We start from the raw sequence: 23643 nt of genomic DNA on the forward strand, positions 1-23643 counted from the left end.
ATATATATATATATATATATACGTATACACACACACACACACACACATATATTTTTTAAAGATTTTATTTATTTATTTGACAGACAGAGATCACAAGCGGGCAGAGAGGCAGGCAGAGAGAGAGGAAGGGACGCAGGCTCCCCGCCGAGCAGAGAGCCCGATGCGGGGCTCGAGGGGCTTGATCCCAGGACCCTGGGATCATGACCTGAGCTGAAGGCAGAGGCTTTAACCCACTGAGCTACCAGGTGCCCCTGCAAGGATATATATTAAAGTAACAGTGACATTATGGATGATTTCTTTCTTTTTTTTGCTTATCTATAGTATCTCAATTTTTATAACATACCTGCGTTACTTCTGTGGAAGGAAGAAAGAATGCCAGTGCCTGCAGTGAACAGCCCAGGGCAGGCCAGAAAAGATCCTGAGAGTAGAAGGTCCTCACTGAATTCTGACCTTGCCCAAGCCGAAAGAAAGGTGTGGAATGGGTAGCATGAGACCTGATCAGGGCCCCAGGACACCCGCAGTCCCAATCAGCTGGGGAAGGGGAAGGCAGAAGTTTCTTTCACTGTGGAAGAGGGAGAGTCAGAGCCTGAAAACACTGAGGGAAAGGTCCCAAATGGAGGCACCAGGAACACATTCATAAGAATCCAAGTTGTGTCTCCAGAAGACAATGTCATACAGAAAAATTCTGGTACCTGTATACTGTAGGAGACAACTATGAGGATGTACTTTCTTTTCTCATCTCCTCTCCTCCTTCCTTCTTTCCTTCTCTTTTTCTCTCTTCCTTTCTTTCTTCTTTTAAATTTTGAGTAGGCTCCATGGCGCCCCCTCCCCCACAACCTGGGGCTTAAACTCATGACACTGAGATTAAGAGTTGCGGGTAGCTTAGCTGGTTAAGTGCCTGACACTTGATTTCAGCTCAGGTCATGATCTCAGGTTGTGAGATCGAGTCCCACATCGGGTTCCCCCTCAGTGGGGAGTCTACTTCTCTCTTTCCCTCTACCTCTCTCCCCACTTGCATTTTCTCTCTCTCAAATAAATAAATGAATCTAAAAAAAAAACCAAAAACAACAACAACAACAAAAAAACCCCCAAAAACAAAAGGAAAGAAAAGAAAAAAGAGTTGCATGCTGTACTGAGTAAGCCGGCCAGGCACTCCCCAAGGGGATGTTCTTTCATTTTATATTTGACAAGGCCGAATGCCTGATATTGTTAATGTTCAGCTAAGGAGAAGTACGAGAAGGTGTGGATTAGAAGTCTGATGAGGTGAAGAGGAAAATTCTTCAGGCAAAATTAAATGAATAGTCAGATGAGTTTCACTTTAAAACAAAACCTTAGGGTACCTGAGTGGCTCAGTTGGTTAAGCGTCTGCCTTCCGCTCAGGTCATGATCTCAGGTTCCTGGGATTGAGTCCTTTGTGGGGCTCCCTGCTCAGTGGGGAGTCTGCTTCTCCTTGTCCCTCTGTCCCTCCTCCCTGTCATGATCTCTCTCTCAAATAAATCAATAAAATCTTAAAAAAAAAAATCCCTAAGAACTGGAGATGAATACTGGTGTTCAGTGTTGATTACTGGCTAAGTGAAAGCTAGCTAAAACAATCTGGATTCTTTTTTTTTTTTTTTAAAGATTATTTATTTATTTATTTGACAGATAGAGATCACAAGTAGGCAGAAGCAGGCAGAGAGTCAGACAAAGAGAGAGGAGGAAGCAGGCTCCCCCCGAGCAGAGAGCCCGACGTGGGACTCGATCCCAGGGCCCTGGGATCACAACCCGGGCCGAAGGCAGAGGCCTAACCCACTGAGCCATCCAGGAGCCCAAACAATCTGGATTCTTTACAACCAGCCTGAGAAGTGGGCAGTGTGATGAATACACAGGGGTGACAGTAAGTGGACTCTCGACCTAAGAATGAAATCTGGTCCGGCATAAGGCATTCGAAAATGCTGCTGGGATAAATACAAAATTGTAAAAGCGTTTAGAGAGAAATTTTCTTTTCTTTTCTTTCTTTTCTTTTTTTTTTTTTTTAAAGATTTTATTTATTTATTTGACAGAGAGAGAGATCACAAGTACACAGAGAGGCAGGCAGAGAGAGACAGAGGGGGAAGCAGACTCCCTGATGAGTAGAGAGCCCGATGTGGGGCTCGATCCCAGGACCTCGGGACCATGACCCGAGCTGAAGGCAGAGGCTTAACCCACAGAGCCACCCAGGTGCCCCTAGAGAGAAATTTTCTTGAGGAAAGAATATGTTTTCCTTTCTTTTTTTTTTTTAAAGACTTTATTCACTTATTTGAGAGAGAGAGGGAGTGCTGCATGTAGGAGTGGTGGGAAGGGCAGAGGGAAGAGCAGACTCCCCACTGAGGAGGGAGCCTGACACAGGGCTTGATCCCTGGACCCCGAGATCATGCCCTGAGCTGAAGTCAGACACCTAACTGAATGAGCCACCCAGGAGACTGCTGTGGGATTTTATTTTATTTTTAAAGGTTTTATTTATTTATTTGACAGAGAGAGAGATCACAAGTAGGCAGAGAGGCAGGCAGAGAGGGGAGGGGGAGCAGGCTCCCCACTGAGCAGAGAGCCCGATGTGGGGCTTGATCCCAGGACCCTGGGATCATGACCTGAGTGGAAGGCAGAGGCTTTAACCCACTGAGCCACCCAGGCGCCCCTGCTGTGGGATTTTAAATAGGGGAGTGACAGCCTTAGATTTACACCTTTGAGGTCACTGGCATCTGCAGGGAGGGTGGGATGAAAGCGGGGAAGAAGAGCAGCAGTAGGGGTCACAGGAGGGGCCTGGGTAAGAGAAAATGAAGGCCTGAACCAAGGCGGAGGTGAGGAAGAAGAAGGGCACGACAGATTGTGAAGTGCAATGTACAGGACTGTGGCTGGACAGGGGAGATGAAGGAAAGGCAGAGTCCCTGGTTTCCGGCTTCTAAATGAATGGTAGTCCCATTCAAACATCACATGTCCCAGAATGAGCTCCTGATTCCCCCTGCTCGTTCCTGTCTTCCTCATATCAAGCCAGTGGCAATGCTGTGTTTATAGTTGCCCAGGGCAGATAATATGCATTCACTTCTCCGGTTCTTTTACCCGCACATCTGAATCATCAGCAAAGCTTGTTGCTACATCTAAAACACACGTGGAATCTCACCTTCCCAACACCTTTACTGCTAACACTCAAGCCACCATCATCTCAAGCCTCCTCCTGTAGGTGATTCTCTGCACATCAGTCAGGGTGACCCTTTAAAAATGTTCACATCAAATACTCTGCACAAAACTCTCCAAGAGCCTCTATTTTACTCAGCGTAAACGCCAACATCCTTACCATGGCCTCAAAGGTTCTCCATGAACTGGGCCCCTCTTTCCCCTCTGATTACCTCTCCTATTACCCTCCTTCTGGCTCAGCTGGCTCTAGCCACATTGGAGACTTTGTTGCTTTGAATGTGCTAAGCATACTGCTGCCTTAGGGCATTTGCCCTCGTTCCCTCTGCCTGGACTGCTTTTCCCTGACGTGTCTTGTTTTTCCCTTCCCTTATTCAGGTCTCTGCTCACATGTAGCCTTCCGGGGCACAGTCTATGAAAACGGCCTTACTATTTCCCACTGGTCACTCTCTCCCCCTTCTCTGAGGCATTCCCTAATGTAGTACATATCTGCTTAAAGAGGGCAGGGACACTGTTCATTTTGTTCTCTGCTACATCCTCAGTGCCTTGAACTGTGCCTGTATTACGGTGGAAGCTCAGTGAATACTTCTTGAATGAATAAACACAAGAAGAAGAGGTTTAGGAAGAAAAAGGTCAGTTCTGAATATGCTGCTTGAAGCATCTATGGGACAATCAGAGTCATGCAGAAGTTTATTTAGAGGCTTAGAAAGGAATTTTAAATAATAATAACGTTGATACTGTTACACAAATAATAAAAACACTTGTTTGGGGGCACCTGGGTGGCTCAGTGGGTAAAGCCTCAGCTTTCGGCTCAGGTCATGATCCCAGGGTCCTGGCATCGAGTCCCGCATTGGGCTCTCTGTTCTGCAGGGAGCCTGCTTGCCCCTCTCTCTCTGCCTGCTTCTCTGCCTACTTGTGATCTCTCTGTCAAATAAATAAATAAAATCTTCAACAAACAAACAAACAAAAACACTTGTTTGAAGCATGGTGCTGAGCACATTACACTTATTTTATCCTCAAAATAGCTTGGCAGAAGAGGTATTCAAGTTACCCCCAAAGAAAGGGGTAAAAGTTCTCAGGGGTTCAGAACTGGAAGACTTTACACATCTGTGTGTAGCAGAGAGATCTAGGGGAATGTGATGTAGGAAAGGCTTGGCCATGCCTCTTTGTCCCTCTCACCTTCATGTACTTGTTGAAGACAGTCTGGATCTCCTCATTGATGCTAGGCTGCAGGACAGCACGGAGGAGGTCCATGGAGATGGCAGGATCTGTGAAACTGCATTCAGGAGGGAGACACAGTCAGGTGTCATGTCCCAGACATATCTTTCTTAGTCTGCCCAACCAATTACTGACACAGGCTCCTTTAACGACAATAATAGATAGCTTCACCTGAAAACAAGCTACATGCCCAGGTTCTGTGCAAACTATACGGACATGGTTTTTTTATTCCATTTCCATAATAACCCTATGAAATGAGTTTTATTTTTTAAAGCGTTTTATGAGATACAAAGTCTATACACTTTAACGAGTAGTTGTAGACAACATCCACTTAATCACGACCTGTCAAGAAATACAATCAGCATCCCAAGGTCCATCTTGTGCTCTCTCCCTTCTCTGACATAAATATTACTGTTTGCATAACAACAAAACAGAAAACCCCCAAATCCTACTGTTTGCTATTCTGCCTTTTTACAGCCCTCGACCACAGAGCCGACTGAATGTTAGGGATCTCAGGCACTGCTGAATCCATGATTCCCCATTTTGTACCTGAATTCAGAGGGGGCAATGATTCAACCAAGATCAACACAGAGTTACAGAAGCTGAGTCTCCTCTTTCCTAGTCCAGTGTTCTTTCTAAAGGCTGATGAGCTCTTTCCAGCTCTGTGCAGTGGGGACCCCAAGGGTGCTGGAAGGTGAATACCCAGGACCAGCCTTACCTTGTTGTCATCTGTGAGCGGCGGCCCCTTCGCTGCACCTGCCGGTGCTTTATCATTATGTTCCAAGGATTCTGCGGGGACCAAGGGAACAGAGGTCACTGAGGCCCGTGACACTGGAGTAGAGGTGGAAGGTGAGTATGAAATTAAACTTAGACACCCCTGTTTCTCAGGGAATTTCAGCGCTTCTTCCACCCTGGGGTAGGAGGGAGGGCGGCGGCTGAAAGGCCCTGCGGGGCGGAGGAACTCCGGAAAGGTTTCCTGCCTCCAAAGTCCCAAACCCACCTTTTCTGGGACGGCAGGAGGAAGGGAACCATTGTTTACCGAGGGACTACTCTGGGGCAGCCGGTGTGCTGGGCGCTTTCTTCGCATTTACACCCCAACCCCGTAACAACTTTATGAGGCGGCACTAATCATCTCCATTTTACAGAAGAGGAAACTGGAGCTCAGGGGTTGACAGGACTGGCTCACGTCACCTAGCTGGGAGGGCGGCACCAGAATTTGAATCCAGGTCGTCGGACTGAGAAAACGCCAACCCCCTGGGCAGCACCAGCCGCCGCGTTCTCTTGCCCGCGGGCCAGGGTCCCGGGAGCCCGAGGCCCAGCCGGCCCGAGCCCAGGCCCAGCCCCGGCCTCCCCGGGGGCGTCCTCACCGTGAGAACCAGCTGCCCCGCTGCGCCCGCGTCGCCTAGCTCGGGGCCGCCCCGCTCTGCCCCGCCGGGTCCCCGCGGCTGCTCGGCGTCGCCAGTAGCCCCCATGGCTCCCCCAGCCCCCACAACTTCAGTCCGACTCTGCCACCGGCCGGAAAGTGGCCCCGTGACGTCATTGGAACGCGCCGCGCGCCGACCCGGAAGCGCGCCGAGACGAGCTGCTGGGTTTCCATGGGAACCGCAAGGCCGCGTCTCGCTGGGGTCCCGGACTCCCAACCGCGCAGTGAGCGCGGTGGAGGGGGCTTTGCTAGGGCGGGCCCGCGCCTCGGGTGCAGACTGTGGGTGTTTGGTCCCGGGGATCTTTCTTCTGGGCGCAGGCTGGTGAAGTGCGAGGCAGGAGGAGGCGGCGAGCACAGCGGCGCCTGCAGTTCAGTCTTTGAAAGCCATAGAGTCGGTCTAGTGCGGGGACCCAAAACCCAACCCCAAAAGGGGGTCTGGCCCACAGGGTCCTTCTAGGGCTAGGCCCCAGGGGCTGCCTATTTTATCTGAAAGCATCATAATGAAGGCTGGGTGGACTCCCCAAGCCCTAGGGAGCTGGGCTGCTCTCTCCAGACTGGTGATTCTGGGCAGGGGACGCAGGGGAGGCGTCTGGAGTTCCTCAGAGCTCCCCTTAGCTCTGGCTTAGAGGTGAGATGTTCGTGAATAGAACTGGATCGATTTATGGGTAGTAGAGAAAGTTACTTTTACCAGGTCACAATATGGGGTAGTAAAAAGTACAAGTTTTTCATGTAGAAAGATCTGACTTCAAATCCAGGATGATATGGTGATTAAGAACACTGACTATGGAATTGGGGTGCCTGCCTTAGGTCTACCACCTCTTAACTGTGTGACGTATGTTTCTGTGCCTCAGTTTCCCCATCTGTAGAGCGGGGATAATAGTACTTAATTCATAGGGTTGCAGTGAGGATTAAGTGAGTTAATTCATATAAAGCACTTAGAATTGTGGTGCAAGTAAACCCTCAAGCAATGCTATCGTCGTTACTATTATTAAATTCCAGTAACCACCACTTACTAGCTTTATGACCTTGGGTATTCTTTCTCAATCCCTCTGAACCAGTTTTATTACCTCTGCAAGGTTATTGTGAGGACTAAAACAATACATATAAAACACATGTTCATCGAATTGTTGGTAAGTCAACAAGTGTTAAATATATCCATGCTCCAATATCAGCCTTAAAACAATAAGGCAACTCTTCAGCACCAAACTCTTTGGCTCTATTAAGGATATTTTTACTTTAAGCCTTGAATTTCATCTGCTCTTGAATCTTACGGGCTAAACAGTCCCAGTGGATACCATTGAATATCATGTCTGACCAAAGTTATAAGCAGGACAGATAAGTCAAACGAAATAGAGGAAGAGGAGATGAAGAAAGGGAGTATAGATGGTCCAGACTACTTGAGTCCTAGCAACTTCTTTTGGGTTCTGTGAACTAGCCTTCACACAATCCAAAAATGACCTGTATGGGCTAGACAGACGAAGATGCAGGTGTTGGTGCATTTGTATTCATTCTGAACAAACTGAAATATGGCTTTACTGTAGTTTTTTTTTTTTCATGGTTTCTAAGTAGTCTGCTCCATTCTCTGTTTTCTAGGTTGCTAGGATGAACAGGAGCCACACTGCATTTTATTAGCTTTGGTTATTATTAAGTTGCATCTCTGGTCTTTCCCTCCATCACTTTGGCTGCAGCTGTGTCCTTCCAAAGCCCTTTAGGGCTCCCTTTGATCCTGTATCCAGTGGCCATCCCTCATTTCCCCCAAATACCCATCAGGTTCTTCTTCATTGTCTACGGGTGTTGCATATGTTCCATTACAGACTTTGATCACCGTCATCACATGTGCCTTTGGGAGTGCCAGGAATTTTCCCACATACCAGCAACCAGTCACTTTTCTTCTTGTCAGGAGAACACATCCTTGGGGGAATATTGCGAAAGGGAAGACTTTGGGGCTGGGTTTAGGGCAGTCTCCTAGTCTTGCCCATCCCTTGGTGGCTGCCCTGGGCAAGGTGTACACCTCCCGCCTGGACTGAGCGCTCATCTCAACTCTTGGCGCCATCATCATGCTGAGCTGCCTCTTCCTCCTGAAGGTCCTTCTTGCTCTTGGGTCCCTGACATCCTGGGTGGCTGCAGGAGAGCATGGTGAGCTATTGTTTGGGGTCCCTGACCAACAGTAACAGAGAGTGACCAAGAAGAAGACCTCCCCTGCCTCTTCCTGGAGTGAGAGTCCTCATTTGTGGAGATGGTCATCTCTGTAGGACAGGACAGGATGCATGGATTCTCAGGACAGCCGGAATAGGTCTTCCTGGCTTTCTCTACCCTCTCTGGACTAGGAGGTGGGCCTTCCAGTCTGGCTTAGTAGAGGTTCTGGCTTTTGCCTAGAGCTCCTTAAATGTGAACAGGATCACACCTGCAAAGTGGCCCGATGTTCAGTAGTGGTGGGCAAGTGTCAGGGGTTGTGTGAGGGGAGGGGACAGCATTGGCAGAGCTATCTTGGATAGGAATGTTGGCAGAGGCTGAAGAGCCTTGAAGTGCTCGGCTTCCATTCCCCATTTCTTGAGGCTTAGCGGGTCACCTCGACCTCGTGGGACGTGTTTTGCAGTGAAAGCAGGAGAATGCCCTCCTGATAAGCACCCGTGCAGAGAGCTGTGCCAGGGGGATGAGTCGTGTCCTGCCGGGCAAAAGTGCTGCAGCACCGGTTGCGGTCGTGTCTGCCGAGGAGGCCTTCCAGAAGGTATGTTGGCTGGAGGGGCACAATCCAGGTGTGCTCTCTGACGTTGCCTCTGAGCTAGAAAGACCCAGAGAGGCTCCTGCCTCCTAGATGTGCTCTGGAAATGGAGCTTGTCTGCAGCATCTCTCCCCGGTTTGGGGGTTTCTTCTTTAATCATGCAACCCCCAGTTCTTTGTCCTCTGTCAGAAAAGACGACACACTGATGATCTCTGCCTTTTATTTGCACTCAGGGCTCTCGTGAAGGCTGGGGGGCCAAACTGTGAGGGGAAGCCTGTTAGAGGTAGTGATCACAAGAGTAGATCTCAAGCCAAGGAGACTTTTCTTGCTGCAAATAAGCCATAACCCACTCTTTGTAAGCGTTAAGCTTTTAAGCCACGATTTCCTCAACTGTAAAATGGGGATAATGGTTTGTACCTCTTGGGATTGTTATGAGGATCAAATGAGAGGTTCCTGGCACAAGGCGAACTCAGTAAATATGTGCTCTCATCATTGTTACTGTCTTTGCTTTAGCACCAGGGTTGAGTGTCCTAAAGAAGCTCAGGGCTTCCTTCCTTTCTTTGATTTTCCCTTTTGCTAAACCTGTGGGAGCCACCGGGCACTACTATCTCTCTGTCTCTCTCTCTCTTTTTTGTGTGTGTGGCTGTCTCCCTTTTTCCCTACAGGGAGGAAAGGAGATTGTCCCAGGGCTGTTCGGAAACAATCCTGCTTCCAAAGGTGCGTCACTGATGAGACTTGTCCGGGTACAGAGAAATGCTGCACGTTTGGCTGCAACAAGCGCTGTGTGGTCCCAGTCACTAAACCCAAGCTGGGTAAGAAATATTGCCCCGGGCGTTCCCGGGCTCACTGGCCTGCTGTCTCCTTTCTCAAATAAGCCCACACCATACTATTCCTGGTTTTTCCTTATTTTGAGCCACGATAATTGCCTGCCAAATTCTGAGAACCTTAAAAACAAACAAACAAACCACAGACAAAAGGTACCCCAGCCAGGATGATCTGTGGCATGGGATCCAGGCAGGCAGAGGAGGCTGCCAGCAGGGAGATCTGTGGCTTGCGGAACTTTCTGCTCTTGTGCTTGCCTCCTCCCCTGGCTCCTGAGAGGCCTCCAAAAAGTATTAGAAATTGACAGTGTCTCTCCGTGGCTTGTTCCTTCTCATGTCCCTGTCGTTTCCAGATTTTTATGGTTAATTTTGCTTGTTTGTGCTTCCAAATAAATTTTATTATGATATTGTTTCGCACTACCCCCCTCCCTGAAAATATGGAGGCTGCTTTTTTTAGAGAGACGTTAGATATATAAATTAATTTCAGGGGGGCACCTGTGTGGCTCAGTGGGTTAAGCGTTGCCTTTAGCTCAGGTCATGATCTTGGGGTCCTGAGATCGAGCCCCATGTTGGGATCCCTGCTCAGCAGGGAGTCTGCTTCTCCCTCTCCCTCTGCCCCTTGCCCTGCTCTTGCTCGCTCTCTCACTCTTTCTCTCTCAAATTAATAAAATCTTTAAAAAATTAACTTAGGCACAACGGACATTTTTATGTTGAATCTTTATGTCTTCCCATTGTCCAGATGTGTTTGATGTATTTCTGGGTGTTTTATAGTTTTAAAATACTTCTTGAGAAGTTAATGCTTAAGTTTTATTTTTTCTTCACTGCATTAAATGGGGTCTTACATCACACCTTCCATTATGTTTCCTAAAGAAACTGGAACCATTCTCTGTGAGTGCATGTGGCAGTTATTCCAGTAGAAAAACTTATATTTTGGTCATCAGAGAGCTAGGTTCAAGCCTGAGGCTCCCCAGTTACCGGCTAGCAGGTCCCTGGTCAAGTGTCTTCTGCTTCCCTGGGCCACATTTCCCTTCTCTGTCAAATGGAAAGAATAAGCCTTGGAGGTTGTTGTAAAGGTTCAAAGTACGTGAAGTATTTAGCCCTCAGTGCACATTGGCTTCCTTCCTGTTGCCTGCTAAGTTGGGCTTCCTCAGGAGTGCAGTTGCTAACCAGCCCCTTTTATCAAGAACCAGGATTGCTTTCTCCTCCCTGGACCTCTTCCTCTTGGAGACCCTGGAACTCCACAGCATGTGACCGCCTCTTTCCTCCCAGCCAAACCTCACCAGGTAGCAGCCCCTTCCCTGGACCCCGTGGGGCTGTCTCTGTCTGGCTTTGGCAGCTCGCTTGGGCACCCTGGCCATAAGAGAGAATGGAGGGTTGTCTTCCTTGCCAGGACTCTTTTGGCCCAGTTTTGGAACAAGAGCCTGGGAACCTGTGTCAGGCCAGTCGCTCACCGCCAGCCTGCAGGGCCCAGCACAGTCTTCCAGTGTTTGAAGCTGATGGCCGAGTGACAGGGGCTGAGGGACAGGCTGGCACCCAGGCCAGGCCCTTTGTGAGCAGCTCTGAGCCCTGGCCAGGCCAGACAGGGCTGCCTCCTCCCTTGGAGCCAGGCAGCCTGCAACGGTGACCTCCCTGCAGATTTCCCGGAGCGTACTTACTGGCTGAGTGCGGGTCCTCGTCTAGCGGGAGGTGGAACTGGCTGCACTCTTAGTAGGCAATGACTTCCCTAGGGCTCCGGGGCTGGGCTGGACTGCTCAGTGGGACTGGTTACTACATTTGGCGTCACAGGAGGCTGCCCGTCTTGGGCTCTGAACAGTTCCTGCTCTCCCTCAGCTCTGACATGGCCAGAGTTTTACCAGAGCCAGTGCTGGTCGGCTTGGTAAGGTGGTGGGACGGTCAGGCCGCCCTAGGGCTTGGGGCAGACACTGGCACCTGCCCCGTGAGGCAGCTCTGGTCTGAGTATGATGTGAGCCGTGGCTTCTCTGATTGCTGTGTGGCCTCTCTGGTCCTGGCCTTTGTCTCTGTAAAGTGGAGATGAGTGTACTTACCTCAAAGAGTGATAATGTCCTTTGGGCAGCTAGAACAGGATACCATGGACTGGGAGGCTTATAGATAAAAGAAATTTATGTCTTAAATTCTAGAGGCTGAGAAGTCCAAGGTTAAGATGCCAGCATATTCAGTGTCTGGGGAAAGCCAGCTTCCTGGTTCACAGACTGCCATGTCTTCCCCGGGAGCTCACACAGTGGATGGGTGTGGTGCGGGCAGCGTCCCCTTCATGGGGGCTCCCCTCTCATGACCTCGTCACCTCCCAAAGCCCCCATCTCCTAAACCCATCACACTGGGGGTCTATATCATACACTTTGGAAGAATTTATTTATTTATTTATTTATTTATTTATTTATTTATTATTTTAAAAGATTCTATGTATTTCTATGACAGAGAGACAGCAAGAGAGGAAACACGTGCAGGGGGAGCAGGAGAGGGAGAAGCAGGCTTCCCGCCGAGCAGGGAGCCCGATGTGGGGCTCAATCCCACGACCCCGGGATCACGACCCGAGCTGAAGGTAGAGGCTCAATGACTGAGCCATCCAGGCGTCCCGAGAATTGTATTTAAAAAGCCTTTAGAAAACCTGCCAAATAACGTTTAGCAGTTTGTGCCGTGATGCCCAGCACCTCTCTGTTCAGATTCCCTCCCCACCATCCCAAGTCTGACCTGTCTGTCCACTCCCCCACTTTCTCCCTCGCTCACTACCTATCGAGCCTCTGCCTGGCTGGCATATGTGTCCCGTGGTGAGCAAGGACGCTGTGGTTAAAAATACTGGGCACCAACTGGGATGAGGGCTGCAAAGGGAGATGAAAGCAAGCTGGAGAGGAGGTGTCCTTTCTTTCTTTCTTTCTTTCATTTTTTTTTTTAAAGATTCTATTTATTCTTGACAGACAGAGATCACAAGTAGGCAGAGAGGCAGGCAGAGAGAGAGGAAAGGAAGCAGGCTCCCCAACGAGCAGAGAGCCCAACGTGGGGCTCGATCCCAGCACCCCGAGATCATGACCCGAGCCAAAGGCAGAGGCTAGGAGGTGTCCTTTCAACCTGGAGGATGAGCAGGGGCTGCACCAGCCAAGGCTGGGGGTAGGGAAGAGCTTACTGCTTCAAGGAAGTGAAAGGAGGTCAGTGGGGTTGGAGGAAAGGGAAAGAGAAGGAAGGTGGCTCCACTTAGGGAGAGTTCCAGATTTCGGGTTAGTCTCCAGGGCTTCTGTCTAAGGCTTTGTTCTAAACACACTGGGAAGCCTTTGCGGGGCTTGTAAAAGCAGGGAAGTGAGGCCCAGTCTGGTTTTCATTTTACTGTATTAAAAAAAACTTTTTAAAAAGATTTCTTGGGGCGCCTGGGTGGCTCAGTTGGTTGGGCGACTGCCTTCGGCTCAGGTCATGATCCCAGAGTCCTGGGATCGAGTCCCACATCGGGCTCCCTGCTCCATGGGGAGTCTGCTTCTCCCTCTCACCTTCTCCTCTCTCATGCTCTCTCTCACTGTCTCTCTGTCAAATAAATAAATAAAATCTTTAAAAAAATAAAAAAATAAAAAGATTTCTTTATTAGGAGACTTAAAAGTAAAGTTTATTTATTTATTAGAGAGAGAAGGAGCACTGGAGTGGCAGAGGCAGAGGGAGAAGCAGACTCCCTGTTGAGCAGGGAGCCACCCAGTCTCCCCGTGAGTGAGTCCCAGCTCTTGTTCTTGGGTAATACTCGTGGAGTGTAGGGAATCACAATGATGTGGCTTAAAGGACCACATCATCGGTCCTGGTGTCAGAGCTGGGAATTTGGGACCCAGTTCTGCCACCATTGACCACAGGCCAGTCCTGCTCCTTTTCCGGATGTCTGGCTGTCTGGCTGTCTGTTTGCAGGAGGAGGTATGATGGCTCAGAGGGCCCTTCTTGGCTTAAGAAGTTTTGAGATTTCACTTTTCTATCAGCACCACTGTCCTTCCCTCAAATATAGTGGAAGGTTAGAGCTGGGGCAACAGTAAAGCCTATGTCTGAGTATTTCCTGGGTGTCAGGTTTTTATTCCACTTTTTTGGTGTGTGATAGCTTGGGTCTTGGGATAGGGGCATATTTGAAGGGTGGGGATGACCATTCCCATTCTGACTCTCATTCCTCTTTCTCATCCTGGTTAGATTCCTGGTTAGATAACTATGAGGTGCCTGGAAACCATGTGGTATGAGGAACTGAGCTTACCTAGTTTGGGAAACCTGAGACAGTGAGAGGCAGAGGGTCCTGTCTGGGATGATGGTGCTAGCCATGTTTTCACAAGGTTTCTGGGCATAAGACAAGGACTGATGGACATCCAGATTTCAGCTGAGTATAAAGTGTTAAAAGTGGGGTGCCCTAGTGGCTCAGTTGGTTAAGCAGCTGACTCTTGATTTTGGCTCAGGTCGTGGTCTCAGGGTTGTGAGATGGACCCCTGCATCAGGCTCTGTGCTTAGCGCAGAGTCTGCTTGAGATTCTCTCTCTCTCTTTTCCACTCTGCCTCTCCCACTTGTGCTCTCTCTCCCTCTCTCTTTAAAATAAATAGATAAAGAAATCTTAAAAATTGCAAGGATGGCATAATCTGGCTTGGAGGCCATCAGTTCCAGTGTTTGAGCAGAGAGTAGGGAATTATTTGGCAGGAATTCATGGGGGATGCAGTGGTGGCCGTGGTGGGTACTGGTCAAAGGGCATGTGCTCTGACCCTCAGGGCTTCAGTCTGTTTCCCTAGAGTCCCTTCACTGTGTCTACTATTTGAAAAAAACTCCAGGGACCTCAAGGAAGCCTAGCCTGGAAGAGAGTAGAGGTTTCTCCATGCCTGGTCCTGGGGATGAGGAGGAGCAAATTGCTCCTGGCATTAGTCACTTCAGGGCCAAGCTCAGCAAAATGGTGACATCTGGGAAGGGTGCTGCTCTGTATAACCCCACAAGAGGTTATATTGCTAGGTTTTTCCCACCAGAGATATATATATATTTTTTTATGCCCAGCCTTCTCAACTGTGGGATGAAAGGCTTCGTTCTTTGTTAAATAGATTTTAGTGTTTGTCAAGCAGGTTGGGAGGTGTGGAGAGGCACATCTGGCAATTAGCGTGACCATGTGTACTGGATAAAAAATCAGATTTGATGTGTTCTGACAATGGCAGAGATTCTTTGAAATAGGGACTGTTCAGGAAAATCCTGTGATGCCGGGTTATTAGACCCTGACTGTCAGCTGCACATAGCCTCCTGGGAGGCCAACACTGGCTTTTTTCCATCATGGCAGACTTCCCAGAGCCAGCCAGAGGCAATTGTACTTACATGTCCCAACTCGGAGGCACTGGGCCAGTCCTGCTTCGGTTTTCCACAATGCTTTTAATAGCCTGTCGCTTCTTTTCTCCACTTAAAGAAGCTGAAATAAACACTGAGATGAATGAGTCATGGCGAGGCAGTTTGGTTTGGATGTGGCTTCCTAGGGTGTGCCTGCTCTGGGGGACCTGGCCCGGGGCCTGCGTGTTTAAAGGATAGTGTAGTAGAAAGAGTGCTTGCTTGCAAACCAAGAGGCTGAGTTTTGTCCTGCTTTGCCACTGACTCACTCTGTCGTTCTGGGCAAACCCCTTCTCTTCTCTGAGTGTCGCTATCTTCAGAGGGGTGGTGAAGGGGGCACATCGTGGATGTGCCTGGCTGTATGCAACAGAAAATTAACAAAATAGGGGTTCCTTTTTCTCACATAACAAGAAGTCCTGAAGTGGGGACCAAGGCTGGGATGGTGGCTCCACGATACCGACGAGGATGAGGTTACTTATTTTTTTTCCTTCCTCTTTGCCTTCCTTGGCTTCGTCATACTCCTTGCCTCGTGGTTGAAAGAAGATGGCTCTACCTCCCTGGGTTAGCTCTGTCTTTGCACTGGAAGAAAGAGAAGTCAGGGCGCAGTTTGAAAGGTGCAGTAGCTGGGTCAAGAACGCAAAAGTTTTTCCAGCTTCTGTCCTAGTTTGTGGCCACTCCTAGTTACAAGGTAACTTGGGGAAGCAAGGCTTTGCAGCTGGCTGGGCTCGCTGCCTCTCCAAACACAACTGTGGTTTCATTAGCAAGTGCTTCAGTTGTACACGGCTGCATAACAAATACTTCCCAAACTTAGTGGCTCAAAATAACAACAGTTGCCTCTTTCCCTTGGCTGTTTGGGTTGGCTCACCTGGGCCGTTCTGCTGCCCACACGGCGAAGCTAGGTCACTCATGCAGCTGCGTGCAGCTGGGAGCCCAGCGGGGAGCTTGACGGTGGCTGGACCGGGCGGGATGCGTCTCTTCATCCAGCTTCTCTCTCTCTTTGGGGCATCTCACATTCTGGAGTTGAGCTCAAGCTTCTTCATGGCATAGCGGCTGGTTTCCAAGGTGGGGGTGTTTTAAGGGGACAAACCCCAACACACAAGTGCTTATCAAGCCTCTGTTTGCATCATGCTTGCTGGTGTCCTGTTCGTCAAAGCAAGACACACTGTCCAGCCCAGAGACCATATGGGAGGTGTGGCTCCCTGGGGGCCACCACCATAGGTGTCTACCACGGGAAGGAGGGAGGGACCGTGAATGTGGGGCTGGCCGTAAGTCTGTTTGCCACACTGGGTTAGATCTCTATAGTGTTTTCCAGATTGTGAGTCTTGAGAATACTTTAGTAGTCGATGACCAGCATTAAAAAAAAAAAAAGAAATAGAAAGACTGTAAAGTACATACATATATGCTCATAAATACATATTTTAAGCAAGCATATGGATTAACATGCACAATGAAATATATATAATATAATAAAACTCAAGAGTCACAGTGAAAATATCTGGGAACACTGGGTCTGAACACCTCTGGGTCCCATGCTTTGATTCTGTGGCAGAGTCTGGTGGTGAATGTCCTGCTGACCCCCTTCCATGTGAGGAGCTGTGTGACAGGGACGAGTCCTGTCCCCAGGGGCATAAGTGCTGCAGTACCGGCTGTGGCCACTCTTGCCGTGGAGACATTCAGGGAGGTATGTTGGCCTCTTGGGGAAGGGATTCGTGAGTTTCAGGGTGGGTTGGGGAGGGAGCCATCTGTGGCCTTCTGGTCTTTCCCTTCCTGGGAGGAGTCAGAGTTCTCATCCCTCCGGTCCTCCTAGACCCAGCCCAAAGCCACCCCACCTCTCCTGGGGCCCAGGGGCCCGCACTGGTGTCGAAAGAACTAGGGGAAGGCAGTGAGTTAGAAGGAAAAGTCCTAAGACTGGAAGATAGGTGGTGTGGCTTCTCGTCTTGGTTCTGCTGCTGACCGGCTCTGTAACCTCAGGGAAGCAGACTTGTCCTGAGCCAGTTTCTTCATCTGTAAGGCGAGGGAGTTGCCCAAGGTCATGGTTTTCTGACCAGATTCTTAGCAACATATTCACAATAGATAAGAGCATTTCTGATCTGATTTCTTTGTTTCAACATATGTATTTTTAAACGAATCCATATTTTCAAATGCTCCTTTCGTACCAGGCACTGTAGAACTCCACTTCAGAATCACTGGCTCAGATATTGTTTTTAGACAACGTGTAGATTCCCAGGTAGTGTTCAAGTTTCTGAAGATAGATTCTTGTCCTTATCATCAGGGAAGGTAGACAGATCAAGAACTGGAATGAATTCTGATGAGAGGAGCACAAAGCAGGGCACCAAACCTTGTCTGGGGTGGCAGAGGGAGGCCTCCTGGAGGAAGGGACACTGAGAGGCCCAGCCATGGGGGGCGGGGGTGGGGAGCTCCGTGGCACTCCACGCAGCCCCACCCACAGAGGTATCGAACCCAGGGACCTCCGGGGAACTCTGTGGGAGACCATTTGAAAACTGCTGGTCCAGATGCTCTCTTACGGCCCCACTGATTCTCAGAGGCTCTAACTCCCAGGTTTCCCAGGCAGAACTTTGGTTAAGATCTGGCTACAGTCAGGGATGGATTCGTCTGGAGCCTCCGAGTCTCAGTTGCATCCAGAGTCAGTGGCGCTGACACTCCTGTCTCTACCTGTTTCTGTTGCCCCCGCAGGGCGGGGTGGTGAGTGTCCACACCTTCTGGTGGGCTTGTGCATTGTCACCTGCATGATGGATGAGAACTGCCAGGCCGGGGAAAAGTGCTGCAAGTCAGGCTGCGGCCGCTTCTGTGTCCCGCCCGTTCTGCCAGCGGAACTGGCCACAAACCCCAACTGGACCCTCAACCCTGGTTCTTCCAGAGGTGAGTCACGGCCAGATTCATTGATAAGAGTGCACTTGACTGCTGTGTGTAGACAGCACTGGCTTAGCTCCTGGGTAGGAGACTTCAGAGGATCAAGACAAAGTTCTTGCCCTTGAGAGTCTGGTGGGAGAGAAAGATCCAATGCCCTAGATGGGCAACCTTTATATAGACAGCATGGGCTTCTAGGCTCTGAGTGGGTGTGGCTCCTTGAGAAGGTCTTTCTGCCAAAGTAGGATTGGATCTGGGCCCTAAAGACTAGGCAGGATGCGGCAAAGGGAGAAAAGCACAGAGAACATGCTGGACAGGCGGTCTGGTGGTGAGCAAAGGCATAAAGGTGGAATGTGTGTGACACACTTGGGGACCCGGGTTGGGATGGGGCGAGAGTGAGCTGTTTTGGTGCTAGGAGATACAAGGTTGACATCTGAGTGAGTCATCTTCACTGCCAGTTTGGACTGGATTGTCTGGGAAATGGTGCCATCCAAGGCTTCGGGGAGCCATGCATGCCCAACTTCTCTAGGGTGGCGGGGGGAGCCGGAGCCAGGAGGGCACAAGTGTGACCTGCTGCTGTTTCTTTCTGCAGGGATCCTGGTGCCTTAGCTGTCGTGATTTGTCCTGAGCTGCTTTGGTGATGACAGGGGGGCTTGTCCTGGCTGCCAGGAGAGGGTGATGTCCTAGGGCTGTGACCCTCCTGAGGGCTCTCGTTGCCCTCTCTGCTCTGCTTCTGTTCCTGCTGTGGCCCTGAGCACGGGAATCAGAGTCGTGGGCTTGGACAATGGTGTGCGGTACTGCTTTTCCCCAATAAAGACTGTACTGACCTTCTTGCCTGTGCTGTTGGAGGGCCAGGACGAGGAGAGAGAGCCAGGGAGTCTGAGCACGGCTGCAGGATTACGGGACTTAAGGCAACCCATCCTTTCCGAGAACACTGAAAGTGGGTGCTGCCCCGGTGGTGAGGGCAGAGGTGGGCGGGAGTCAGTCTCAGCTGATTTGCCATAGATTTCTCTCTCTCAAGCCTCAGGAGTGGGACCATCAGGGCTCTTCTTGGGCCTGCTGATCTTTTAATAGAGAATGTGAGTTGGGGATGGAACTGGGGTGGGAAACTAGTTTACTATAGTTTCTTGGATGGTCCCACCTTGGATCTCCTTCTCTGGGGGCCAGCCCTGGGCTCCAAGACAAGCAGTTTGTTCCCTTCAGGTAGCCTTGCTATAGGGAAGGGTTGCCTTCAGGTTCTCAGAATATAAAAGATAAAATGAATTTTAAAAATGCATACAAAATGGATCACGTTCTATATCCTGGAGAAATTTATGTTATCACATTATTTTGTAATGGGACACCATGAGAATAGCTAATTTAATTAGTCTTCTCTTGGTGAACATGAATCCCTGTACATATGAAGGTTGGCCTTCTTTTGCAGGCACATCTGGGGAAATTCTTTGTGGTAGAATTCTAGTTTCTCCAATAGAGCCTGACCCCCTCAGAAAAGGCCCTCAATCAGTGTTTGTTGAGTGACTGAAAGAATGAATATAATTCCCAAGTCTGTCTGTAAGGAATTTGTTGAGCTTTGAGTATTAGAAAACCCACCAAACAGTGGCTTAGTCAATAAAGACAATTTAATTTTCTCACATCGGAGTGTGGAGAGAGGCATCCACAGAGCTAATGAGAAGACTCCTTCCTTCCTTCCCCACCAACCCCAGCATGCTGGCTTTTGTCCTCAAGACGGTCCCCTCACGGGTGTGGGACGGTTGCTGCAACCCTGGACATCACGGCAGGAAGGTCTGTGGAAAGGGTAATGGTGAAAAGACCTTCACCTCAAATGGTCTCTCCTTTTAATGACAGAGACCATCTTCCCTGGAAGCTGACCCCTCCCCACGTTTCCCTCGTCCTCTCATTGGCTGGAAAAGCAAATGTCTGCAAACAGGAAGGGGAAAATGTGACTTCTTAGATGAAACGTGCTTCATCCTTGAGGCTGAGGGAGGGGCCTACCTGGGTTTAAAAATTGAGATTCTATTAGCAAGGAAGGAGAGAATGGGGGAGGGAAATAATGAACCTCGTGTGTTGTACTGCGTTAAAGGACATATGCATTCAAAATTTGGACAGAAATTTCTAAGTAGGTAGGACTTTTATAACAAGAAAGAATATTAGTGCTCACCTTGAATATTGCAAAAATGTTTTTTATAATTCCCAACTCTAACAGAAAAAGGCAAGTTACAACGTAAAAAAAACCTTCCAGGGCACCTGGGTGACGCATTCGGTTGGGTGTCTGACTCTTAAATTCTGCTCAGGTTGTGATCTCAGGGTCGTGAAATCAAGCCCTGTGTCGGGCTCTGAGTCTGCTCAAGACTCTCTCTCCCTGTGCCCCTCCTCCAATAAATAAATAAAACTTTAAAATTAAAAAAAATTTCCATCACTGTTGTCTTTTTGTGCCCCCTTTCCCTCTGTTTTCACACTGGCCTGTGAAATTCTGGTTTTCTACTGGTTTGGAATACTCATCTCTTTGAGAAGACATGTCTGTGTTTGATCTGAAGAAGAGTGGCTAGTGTGAGCCTTGCAGTGGCTATCCTAGGGACCCCCAGGGTCCCAGGCTCATAGTGCAGGGAACTAGGAGGACCTCCCGTGTCAGTGTAATTGGCTGCTGAACAATTTGGTAGGTTTTTCTTCCATTGTTTTCCTTATCGAGTTATTGTTTATTAAAAAAAGAGATAATACATGGACACCATCTAAAAAATCAATATGGAGAAGCTTTCAATGAAAACAGCAATCCTGGGATCTTAAAATATGGTAGGATGATTTTCTGCTGGAGGTGGGGGTGGGACTGGAAAGGAAGGTGTGAGTCCCAGCCCAGCTCAGGCTGAGCACCAGGAGAGATGTCCCTTCCAGATCTTTCCTCTTCATCTGGGGCAGCCCACCCTGTCCACATGGGAGCAACGACATGGGGTGGTGGGGAGGGGAGAGAATGAGAGAGAGAGTGAGCGAGAGCATGCGCATGAAAAGGGTTGAATTTGACCCTTTGTTTTTGTTGTTTTTGTTTGATTGTGTTGGAGTTGGAGGTCAAAGGTTGAGATGGGGCCAAATTCCGTTTCTCCCTCCCCCTCCTCTGGGCCTTTCTAGGCCTCTTTTCCTACTGTTGTACCCTAAACCAAAGAAGCCATCAGAACCTTTCCCTCCTCAGTTTAAGACCATTTCAGCTTCAGGCCTGGGGAAGCAGATCTCAGTGGGCCCTTCTATTACAGATGCCCTAAACTTGCACCCTGAAATTAGCTCTGACCAGAATGAAAAACCACAACCACACCCCTCCCCAACCTTAGCTTCCTGCTGGCTCACTTTGGGGGGTGAAATCTGAAAGCAGCTCCCTATACACAGAGGGGATGGTGAGATGAAGAAAGATCACTCCCCATCAACAGGTGGCAGGTGCAAGAGAATTTAAACAGGACGCTTGTCTTGGGGTCCAGAAGCCAGCAGATCTCAGCGCCTGACCACCTGAACCTTAACAGTTTACAGAGAGACCTTTACAGGGTTCAGTCCCATGCACTGGCCAGAGGGTCTCAACAACATCTTGATCCCTCAAGGCTACATCCTTGAAAATGGCTCCCACTACGGGAACAGTGAGTGGCGGAACATTCCAAGGACAGGGGATGGGGAGGAACCCCCAACTGCCCAGGGCCAGCTTGCAGGTCAAGTGGCAGTCATGTCCTCTCCATGACTTCCTCCAACCCTTCTGCCCAGTGGGGAGGAATTTCTGGGGCTCTGATACATACTAGTCCTCAAATGTGAGTCCTCTAAGACCTGTTCTTTGACCAGAGTCAGTGGGTTTTGAGCTCCCCACTTCTCCATCCCTTTCCTTGACCATCAGGTGGTGGAGACTGCAGGTGGCACATGTGTGTGCTGCCTCAGTGACATCATGGGTTCTGCATCCTCTCCCTGCTGCTCTTCTGGATCTCTCTCTCTGCGGAGCATAACGTCCGTCATTGGTAAGTGGGATAGGTGGGGTGAGAGGGATAAGAGGGGTGAGGTGCAACCCGTGCCCCTGGCAAGGGGGTGTTCTTAAGGGCTACCTTCCTTTTCCTACCCAAGTTAAGCTCTCTTGTCAAAGGCGTTGGTGCCTAGAAGGCCAGCTTCCTATAGATTCCCAAGCATTGGAAAAGAATGAAGAAGCACCCCAAAGAGTTAACAGCTAACACTGAGAACCAACTATGTGCCAGGTGCTGGGCTAAGAACTGGGCATGCGCAGCGGCCCCGGGAAGTCCTGTGTCTTTCGGAGGAAACAGAACTCGCCCAAGGTCTCAGAGTGAGTTGTGGGGCTAGTTTGTACCTCGGTCTGTATGTTTCAACAATTTTGGTATTCTACTTTCTCTCACTATAAAATGGAGGTAGGCAAGTGATTTGGGATCACCTGTGATATTTTTGGAAGGAAGGAAAAGGAACAGGCAGGGGAAACTCTGGGTTCCAGTCCAGATTGGCTGCATGAGTTAGGGCGGGCTGCCTCTTTCTCTATAGGGAGAAGGAGGGAGAGAGAGGGAGGGAGAGAGAGAGAAGAAGAAGAGAGAGAGAGAGAGGAAGGGAGAGAGAAGAAGATATAGGGAGAGATAGGGAGAGAAAAGCGGAGAGTAGGGAGAGGGAAAAAGAGGGATGTGGGGAAGGGAGGGAGAGATAGGGAAAGGCAGGGAGAAAGAGAGGGAAAGAGGAGAGAAAGGGAGGGAGAAGGAAGGAGGAAGAGGGAGAGACAGGAAGGCAGAGAGAAGGAATGATTGGGAGTGATGGAGGAAGGAGGAAGGAGGGAGGGAGAAGGACAAGGAGGGAGGGAGAAAAGAGAAGGAGAAGGGGACACAGAGAGACAAACATTAGTTCCTCAAGAGTCACAGTCCCTTCCAGCCCTGAGACCCTGTGTCTGGCAGAGCAGGTCCCAGGTGGGAGGAGCTTGGCCCTGGATATCTGTGACCTATTCATACTCTCCCTTTCATGCCTTCTCATTCATATTCTGGTCACTCCGCCATCCTGGTCCTACAGACCGGCCATCAGATAGCAGCTCTTGAATTGTTTTCTTCCAAGAGTGACCTGGGTCCCCGCTCCAGCCTGAGCCAGGACCTGGTGCAACCAAGAGGGGGAAATGAAATGCAGTTTGTGAGGGTGGGGACAGAGCCCAGACCCTGAAGATGCGGTGCAGGTATTCAGCAAGAGCTCAAGGCCTATTTGGAGCGGTGAGGAGCTCAGATGCTGGGCTCAGCTGCTTTGGGGACACTTGTGGGAACAACAATGGGCAGGGAGTTTTGAGTGGAAAGAATTCTTGGCTGGTTGCCTTTACTCTCAGAGCCACCAGAGGGCAGCAGAGGCCTAAGTAATAGACCGCTTCCAGGCCAGAGAGATGGCAAGGATACTCTAGAAGCCTAGTTAAGGGGAAAGTTCAGTATTGTCTGAGTTCCTCCCAGATTTTTCCAGTCACTCTGAGAAAAAGTTAGACTTTTTTTTCCGGAGCCCTACTGAATTGCGCTTAATCAGTTCCGAGACCTAACATTTAACATTATGCTCTCCCTTTTCATGCCTTGTGGAATGACCCTACCCTTTAGGTAACACTTACCTTGGGCACACAATCACATTGTATCAGTGTTTCTTGTACAAAGTCACAGGTCAGGAGAAAGTTTCCCTCTGGCCATGAGCCATTCTGAGAATGGGCAGGGAAGTGACATACCTTGCCTCCGAATTTCTCTCTGAAATTAGAGATTTCCTCCCTCAGACATTCCCTCTGAATCGGCCCTGGTGAAAAAGTGCTTTCCAGAACCAAAGTTTCATTTTTGCCTTGGCTACCGGGGAGCCAAGAGTTGGGTTTTGCAGTGAAGCCTGGGTTTGAATCTGGACCCTTCTGCTGAGTATTAGCTCTGTGCAAAATGAGCGAGGACAATCCCATTATCACGTTACCCACCTCCCAGGACTGCTGAGTGAATATATATACATAAAGTTAGAAAGCACTTGGCACAGAGCTTGACACAAAAGGTACATCCAGTGATGGTTATTCACGTTTTCTTGAAAAAAATGATATCTTCGTGATAACCCTCTTTTCTTACTCTCTTGGCTCTCTTCTACTTTTGGTGTAATGATTTCCAGTTTCCTGTTTCCAGTTCCTCCAG

At 49.4% G+C, this 23643-nt stretch overlaps 2 protein-coding genes across 10 annotated transcripts in view; one reads left to right on the top strand and one right to left on the bottom strand.

The window, feature by feature from the left end:
• Positions 1-5892, bottom strand: part of DNTTIP1 (deoxynucleotidyltransferase terminal interacting protein 1) — a 23379-nt gene extending 17487 nt beyond the window's left edge. Inside the window, exons 1-3 of the mRNA XM_032838559.1 lie at positions 5733-5892; positions 5084-5154; positions 4327-4423 (exon numbers count right to left, since the gene is read on the bottom strand). Coding sequence (XP_032694450.1) covers positions 4327-4423; positions 5084-5154; positions 5733-5837 — 273 coding nt within the window. The 5' untranslated portion in view covers positions 5838-5892. The remainder of the gene's footprint in view (positions 1-4326; positions 4424-5083; positions 5155-5732) is intronic.
• Positions 5893-5958: 66 nt separating this feature from the next.
• WFDC3 (WAP four-disulfide core domain 3) lies at positions 5959-18437 on the top strand. 9 transcript variants are annotated; one of them, XM_032838594.1, is made up of 7 exons: positions 6399-6416; positions 7382-7924; positions 8385-8516; positions 9176-9322; positions 16197-16328; positions 17342-17527; positions 18108-18437. In XM_032838594.1, the coding sequence occupies exons 2-7, from the start codon at positions 7846-7848 to the stop codon at positions 18122-18124; spliced, it is 693 nt and encodes a 230-aa protein (XP_032694485.1). In that variant the 5' UTR covers positions 6399-6416; positions 7382-7845; the 3' UTR covers positions 18125-18437. The 9 variants fall into 9 exon arrangements, with proteins under 9 accessions (XP_032694486.1, XP_032694493.1, XP_032694494.1 ...); XM_032838595.1 differs by lacking the exons at positions 6399-6416; positions 7382-7924 and adding an exon at positions 5959-6012; XM_032838602.1 differs by lacking the exons at positions 6399-6416; positions 7382-7924 and adding an exon at positions 6091-6173 and having other exon boundaries at positions 8384-8516; positions 9176-9227.
• Positions 18438-23643: the final 5206 nt, after the last annotated feature.

Source organism: Lontra canadensis, unplaced genomic scaffold, assembly GCF_010015895.1.
Source record: "Lontra canadensis isolate GAN:19392208 unplaced genomic scaffold, GSC_riverotter_1.0 scaffold105, whole genome shotgun sequence".
Lineage (NCBI taxonomy): Eukaryota > Metazoa > Chordata > Mammalia > Carnivora > Mustelidae > Lontra > Lontra canadensis.

Excerpts from the sequence above, each read along its gene's own strand:
- WFDC3 (XM_032838594.1), top strand. The coding sequence starts at position 7,846 with ATGCTGAGCTGCCTCTTCCTCCTGAAGGTCCTTCTTGCTCTTGGGTCC. Across the intron at positions 8,517-9,175 it reads CCGAGGAGGCCTTCCAGAAG|GGAGGAAAGGAGATTGTCCC; the intron begins GTATGTTGGCTG and ends TTTTCCCTACAG. Across the intron at positions 16,329-17,341 it reads CCGTGGAGACATTCAGGGAG|GGCGGGGTGGTGAGTGTCCA; the intron begins GTATGTTGGCCT and ends TTGCCCCCGCAG.